Source organism: Lates calcarifer, linkage group LG11 (assembly GCF_001640805.2).
Source record: "Lates calcarifer isolate ASB-BC8 linkage group LG11, TLL_Latcal_v3, whole genome shotgun sequence".
Taxonomy (NCBI): Eukaryota; Metazoa; Chordata; class Actinopteri; family Centropomidae; genus Lates; species Lates calcarifer.
In genome coordinates this window covers 17,589,357-17,597,376 of record NC_066843.1, presented here as the reverse complement: position 1 = coordinate 17,597,376, position 8,020 = coordinate 17,589,357, and the positions used below count along the sequence as shown (strand labels likewise).

Sequence of the window (8,020 nt, the reverse complement as noted above, 5' to 3'; positions counted from 1 at the left end):
CTCAGTGTAGCTGAATGATTTATGGCAGCCTGGGCGTCTCCTCATTTTTATCTCCGGCTCACATCAAGCAGCGATGGTATTATCTAGGATTCAAAACAGGTTTGCTTCTTCTGAGTGAATCAAGGTGCTCAAGAATAGCAGCACTCCAGAGCTCCAGATAAAGGCTTGTTTCCCTGGGACACAGTGAAGTGAGCCCAGAGTACTGTTTGACATGTAGCCATGGTGTCTGAATGAATGATGTATGAGAATGTATTCAGTATCTATGGCAAAGAAAGGTTGTTATCAAGGGCACTTAACTCGATTTCAGAGCATAAGTGTTTCACACCACATTTCTTGCACTGGCACTTGAGGGTACCCTGGAAACATTTTTTACTGCAACAAGATTGTCTCACCTCGCACCAAATTTTACTCAAACAGATGTTGGATACAAAAAATCGGTAGGCACACTGGAATCACAGCTCCCTATAATTTTGTTAAATAGGGCTGTGGTCTTCCTCAGGCAAATACCCCCTATGGTCTTCTTAACCCATGGCACCCACCTAATAACTTAAATAACATTAGTGTTTTTATATATTTATTATATCTTTTGTGACCTGTTTGTGCATCGCTCCTGTGAATTACACTTGTGTGCCTATTCTTATCAATGTTTTTTTTTTCCTTTTCCTTGTAATAAGGATATCCTGACATATATAAATGACATGATTATGATGCTACTGGTAACTTTTCCATAATCTGTATATGCCTCATTTCCTTCCCATCGGTATGTGCCCCAGTGAAGATCTGTAGTTGTGTATCTAAAATTAAATCAAATACATTTGTACTGCAGTATACAGTTAGTGAGTGCTTAACTTACTCAGGTCATGCTGAAAGATACCACTATCCAGATAAATTAGCAAACTGTCCAGTGTTAGAATGTTGAACATTTCCATAAATATGAATAATTTATTGCGTAAGGAATACATTCTCACTGATTCTCCTTCCTATTATCATTGACAGCTCTGCAACAGAAATGAAATTAGCAACTTTGTCTGCAGTGTAAAAACTACTCAGTTCATCTGCAATTGTTTCAATTTCCCCAGTTATCTTAGCTCACAAAGCAATCACCATTATGACGCGAAAACACTTACTACTAATACTTAGTAAAATATAATCATTTGTAGGCTGTTGCTGCAGATAATCATGCAGTCAGCCGCTCCAGTATAGAATGCACATGTACAATGGCTGTGTGCCAAACTGAACCATTAAGCCTGTAGGAAGCTCCATTTGGCATTTAACAACACTGATTAGAGTTTACATTTTACTCATCTTTTTAACATCCACACATCATTTGGCAGGGAAGGTAACACAGTGTGAGATTAGTTTCTTAATGGCTACACAAACACGCGTGTGCTCTGAATATAGTCAGCATGATACAGCAGTCATCAGGATGCTGTGAGAACTGGAGGTTGGTGCCTGCCTTTGGAACAAGTTTATTATAGCAAGTGTAATTGCTGTTGTGGCTCATGCAGAGATTGGTGTCATGGTTGGTGGTGGTGTTTTGTTATCCTGAGGCCATTACTGCTGTTCACACAGCACTCATCATCATCAAGGATGTCATCATTCAAAGGGAAGGTGTTCATAATAGAGCCCCAGAGTAATCTTCTATTTCAGTCATGGGATGATGTTCTGCAACTGTCACACTAAATGCAATAATTGTTTATAATTATTTCATTGTTTTAAGAGGTTTAGGTCATTTCCATACATTTTTGCATTTATGCACTTTTATATGAAGTTACATCCTAGAAGGTGAGTGTCTCTGCTTTTTTTCCCATTATTTTGGCTTGACAGTGATGGCTGATCGGTAATGGAGTGATGGTGAGTGATGAGCAAGATTGTGCATTTGTCTGTTTATTGATCATCTGGGATGGGCCCAAACTGTTTCGACTATATTAAATATGAAACTGACTTTGGCAAACCAGTTCTCAGAAACAACTGCTTTTTGCTGGCATCTAAAAGTGGGAGAAGATTGTGTGAGCCAATGAAAATGAAACACATAATTGTGCCAAGAAATTCATATCCTCAATCCTTCATCACAGGAAGACACATTGGTGAAAATTGCAAACTGAGGGAAGTGCAACAAACCGTGTGGATATACAATGAATGTTCAAAATATTCAAAATGGTGATAACACACAAAAGTCATCATCCCCTATTGATTTCTTTTATCAAATTTATACTAACCGTCAAGGAAGAGAAACAAAGGAGTTAAGAGATTTAGATGTGTGTATCTGTAGTTGCTTTGTGTGTCTCAATTTTCATAATGTGTCTCTTTGTAGTTGTTTGACTGACTTTCCAGTCAAAAACAGAGGCTCTGTTCATTATTCCAGTCATGCATACTGCTTTACATCACTGCTTTGAGCCTTCACACTATCATGTATCCTTTTATTATGACTTTATTATGGCTGTGAATATCAAAGCCCAGCTCAGGGATATGTCATGACTTAGACTCGTCGACTTGTTTGGTTCGTAGTGACATTAACATTTACAGTTACAGCTAAAAATTGAGAGAATACACAGCTGAAAGTGAACTGAAGACTCAAATCTCAGTATTTTAAACAGCAACAATCACTGATATTTATCTGCAAATATCTCAAAGTCCTGCACATTGTATCAAATTAGTTAAACTGTGCACTGTGGAAGAGTAAAACTTTATTTCAGGATGGTTAAGCTTCACCACAGGATGCAGATAAACTATTCATGTGCTTTCGTATCACCACTTAAACGGATATAAGTATCGGAAATATTTTTCCGTTTAATTCAAGTTTCTTGACGTTTTATAACAGTATCACATATATATTCTGTATCTGTTCTTCTGTATTTTTAAGGCTGCACCATTACATCAGATAGAAATACTTCACATCTGATTTCGTAAATTACTTTAAGTATCAAAATATCAATTGAATTTTGCAGTCATAATGCATACTCTGTCTGTATGTTCACTTGCAAAATATATACAAAAAAAACCTCCAAGTTCAAAAAGCCACAAAGTTTTAAAATAAAAACTTTTTTTTAAAATTGATTTAATACAGTTTTGAGATCAGGAATTTATGTCCTATTACCACCAAAGAGAATCTCTCACCAGGGTGGTTCAGGGTAAGTAATTACCTTGCTTATTTCCGATGGGGGGTGGGTGAGGTGGGGGTTTTTCTTATGTTTAAGGAATTATCATGTAAATGCCATGTAATCCTGGCTTTATTCCAGCGTTCTTTTCTTTTCAAGATAATGGGGCATACTTTGATTCCTACCATCTGACATTTGGATAAGCAGGAAGTCTTCCTACTGTGAAAAGCTGAAGAAACAAAGAAACAGCTGAGGAAAATTGTTACAACAAATATTCTTGGTTTAAATGTGTCCGTCTCGATCTATTATATTGCATACAGTTGAATGGAGATGTTTCAGTTAAATTCAACACTTTATTGACAACAATAAACAAGATTGAAACAAGATGTCATTTTTAATCTTACACAGCAAACAGGAGTTTGTAAATATAGCCAAAATCAACGATACACTGAAACTCCACACATAACGCAACTTTTTATTGAGAGTAAACTGAATCTGCCAGCGAGTCTTTTTGTTTTGAGCATGTTAAAGCCAGTCATCTGTAACTTCTGGAGTAGGACTGAAGAGTTAAAACACACACAGCAGGTTACAACAGACACGCCACAGAGCACATTTCTATAGCAGTTACATCATAGTAAAGATGCCCAGTTAAATACAAGACAAACCCCTGCATCACCGCATCACAAGCCACAACAGAGATACATTGTAATATCACTTTGAATGTAATAAGTAATACGACTGACTTGGATATCTACAGAGATAGCAGTGTAACATAATCAGAGCCCATAGACCATCACCTCCCACAGGAGACAATCTACATTTAGTCAGTGATTTAGATCAAAACACATCGGTCACGGGGGTGTAAGGAGCAGCGCACCCTCAAAGCACCACAAGCAGAGCTTTTATATTCTAATCACTACGTGCACTGCCTGCAGCTGTTTATGTTGCTTTAATTGTGCTCCACTGCCAACGAATACCATTGTTTTGACATTGCAGATGTTTTAATATGCAACCAATGATGCAGTAAAAAGTCAGCTAAAAGATGCTTGTGGTTTTTCCTGCCACAATATAACAACATTACATTTAAAAAGTGACGAGCTGCAGCTGCAGAACTGTGAATGTGGATTACGTGTCATACAAGTGGATTCTATGATTTCTGCTGTGAAATACAAGAGCCACATGTTTGCTGTTCACAAGATGATCAGGCTCTTAGCACCATGGCTTTCTGGGTCAAAATCACAAACACTGACAAACTGTACAATACAAATGATGATATGCACAATAGATTCTGTTATCCAACAATACTGATTGCAGATTTAAACATAATTGTCTCCTTTTAGCTCAGATTATTAAATTGCTTTCAGCCATTCCAAATGCACACACAAAAAAATAATACAGAGGTACAATGATGATTAATCACCACATTTGTTCAATAGCTGACTTGATTTTGTGACTTTCTGTAGTCTGCTGCGTCTAAAAATGTTACATGTCAAACGGATGAATAAATATGATGATAACTCACTTTGAACATGAACTAATGTTACAGATTATATAACCACTTGGCACATAAACATACTGTAGTTGAGTCACTTTTGGAATGGAATTCTCTTCAGTATTCCACCATGTAAACAGAAGTGTTTGTTGGGGGAATCAGAGGAGTCAGTAGTGGCAGATGGTGATTTGTTGGCACTGGTGGTCATGGATTGGCCAGTTAACTGTCCATGTCAGTGCACAGCCACAGTGACAGGCAGAATGTTTTGAAGCAGTTCCCTCGATGACTGCAAGTGAGAGGGGTGAGAGCTGTCCACTGCCATCCTCAGATTCATGCTGCCATCAGCCAGAGCGGGGGCAACTCTGAAAACCCTGTGAGACGGCCGGATAGCTACGATGAACCGCCTCTTAAATGTTTCACTTAAAATAATGTAGATAAATGGGTTGATGCAGCTGTTGGCATAGCCCAGGCTGATGGCGATGTTGTAGGCATACAGGAAAGCAAAGGTGGGCCGTTGCACTCCCAGGTGGGCCAGCTGCAGAATGTAATAGGGGGCCCAGCAAATGAAGAATGCCAGGCAAATGGCCACTGCCATACAGGTCACCTTTCTTGTCCGCACCCTGAGGCTGCGCTGGGGCAGTGGAGCAACTGTAGCTGACATGTTTTGGAGAATTTTGAAGAAGACCCCACAGATGACCACCAAAGGCAGAGCAAAGGCCAAGAAGAACTGGTAGAGGGTGAACCAGTATGTATCTGTGGCAGGGTTGGGCAGCAGGAGGGCGCAGCCAACGGAGCCATCCTTGAGACGCATGAGTCCTGTGTACATCCACACTGGGGTGATGGAGACCAAAGAAAACACCCACACCAGTGCTACTGCCGCCCCGGCCATGAAGGGTGTTCGGACATGTTTGAAGCGGATGGGATGCACAGTGGCCAGATAACGATCCAGAGTCATTACAGTCAGGATGTATGTGCTGACAGTCTGGCTGTTGGAGTCGAGCGCTGTAATGACAGTGCACATGGTACCACCAAAGCACCAGGAGCCATTACCCACCAGCTGGTGAATGAGAAAAGGCATGCCAAGGAGAAAGAGGAGGTCTGCGATGGACAAGCTGAAGATAAATATGTCTGGCACCGTTTGCTGGGAGCAGAGCTTGGTTTTCTTCACAATGGTGTAGATGACTATACAGTTTCCAATGATTCCGAAGAAACAAATAACAGCAAATGATGCTGGGCATGAGCACATTGTTGTACTGCTCATGATCTGGCATAAAGGATATATATTGATTACTGTCAGTCACTTATATATTGATGTCAGGTTTTTTTTCTATAAATATTATTTGCTGTCATTTATATTTAAGTCATGGTATTTGAAAAAGATCACAACCATCAATCACTGACATGAATAAATAATAAAATATTACTCAACAACAACTGCAGATAAATCTTTTGTTTAAAGTTAATTTTATACCAAACGTTTTACAATAAACATCCTGTGATCAGTGAAATTCCATTGTCTCTCTTTATATCTGTCAATATATAGACTGAAAAACAGACTAAACAAACAACTTACCTTCTTCTAGAGTCTCGGGACTGAGGGGTGAAAAAGAAGAATTCGACATGTAGGCAAAGTCCATCCCAAATATATTTTTTGTGGTATTTTATAAAATAATGTCAAAATAGGTATAAAATAGCACGAGAACAGGAGTACGAAATAATTTCTAAAAAATAGTATGACAAAAAACAGCTTGACATATTAGTTTTTTAGATTAGATTTAATAGCAGGGAATCAACACTCCTCTCCTAAAAGACATTAGTGCACGAGGCAACTAACGCGCCTAAAAAGAATAACACAGCGTCAGAGAATGAGCGTCAGTCTGAAAACACACCTCATATTCTACGGCCCTTTAACTGAAGGAGACAGCACGTAGATGTGGTCCATATCCGTATAATACAATAGTTTCTCGCTTGTGTTCTTCTACAAACAACAAATGTAAGCTAAAGCTTGATGTTGACAGTAAATAAGATTAGTGAAGTACCGGGAAATAGCCACTGAGTGGGAACTGAACGAGAGAGAGAGAGAGAGAGAGAGAGAGAGAGAGAGATGGTCAAGTTTTCTCTTTTGATTTAAGATTCCCTCTTAAGCCCCAGGCTCTTTTCATCTTAAATACAGCCCGGTATTAATATTTAGTGTCTGTTATATGCAGAAATCATTGGCCATGTGCTGCCTTCTAAATTGCCCTCTGTTGAATGATTGCAGTGACATTTTCTAAAAGATACGGACCTTAATTTCTCGTATTAACATTGCTCTTGTGACACATTTATCCTGTAAAGTCTGTTTCTTTCTGATGTGAACTGACTTTGTCACGCATGTTAGTTTTAGAACAGTGTCCTTCTAAAATGCATCAACACTGTTTTCATACAGACTAATACACTCCACTAGGTGTCAGCATTGTCAAGGTATTAAAGTGTCTCAATCGTCACAGATGGACAGTTAAGAATTAAAAGCAGATGTCAAAGGCAATGAAAAGAAAGGAAGTATTTATCAGATTATGGCTCCTATATAGTGGGATAAAAGTAACAACTAACACAGTCCCTGCTGATAACATGTGAAGGTGAAGAAGTGTAATGCAGGGGCTTTTTGGGCAAATCGTCTATATCACTGTACATGTGTGTGTGTGTGTGTGTGTGTGTGTGTGTGTGCGCGTGTGTGTGCATATTTTTGGCTGCTTTCATTATGATATATCGAAGCACAAAAATAGATAATAACGAATCGTTCTGTCAGTAATAAATGACTCATTTTAATGAGAAGACTCAGAGGAATGTCTGGTGAAAGCTGGTGGTTGTGGCCCGTTTTTTATCAATCATACTCTTTTGATTGATCGAAAACATCAGGCGTTTGAATCTTATTACCAGCAAACAGTATCAGACCACTCACTTTTCCTCACAATTCCTTACCTGTCTCAGTATAGGCCTATGACATTTGCCTGATCTACATCTATCTCCTGATTAGTAAAGTCACAAGTCAAGTACTGTTATGGCAACAGTTTTACATTATTTCACAGCCATAAATATTAAAATATTACAATGCTTCAACTACATCTAGCTTATTATATCTTATGCCCCACACCAACCTTGCCTTATTTTGTCCTAACTAAATATTTAATGACTGACATGGATTAATTTGCGTAGTTTAACCACATAATTTTCATCTCACTAAATCAGACACGTAAACAGATCACAGAAATATTTTAATGAAAAGACGGGCAGATAGATAGATAGATAGATAGATAGATAGATAGATAGATAGATAGATAGATAGATAGATAGATAGATGTCATAGGCCTACATAGTGTGTAATATGAAATAATTCTAATAAGTAGGAGTAATAGGCTACTTGTAATAATCAGGGATAATTAAATCCAGTTGT

General features: G+C 38.5%; 1 protein-coding gene across 1 annotated transcript; it reads right to left on the bottom strand.

The window, feature by feature from the left end:
• Positions 1-3,473: 3,473 nt before the first annotated feature.
• On the bottom strand, positions 3,474-5,839 carry mchr1b (melanin-concentrating hormone receptor 1b). The gene has a single exon (XM_018698630.2). The coding sequence runs from the start codon at positions 5,834-5,836 to the stop codon at positions 4,823-4,825; it is 1,014 nt and encodes a 337-aa protein (XP_018554146.1). The 5' UTR covers positions 5,837-5,839; the 3' UTR covers positions 3,474-4,822.
• Positions 5,840-8,020: the final 2,181 nt, after the last annotated feature.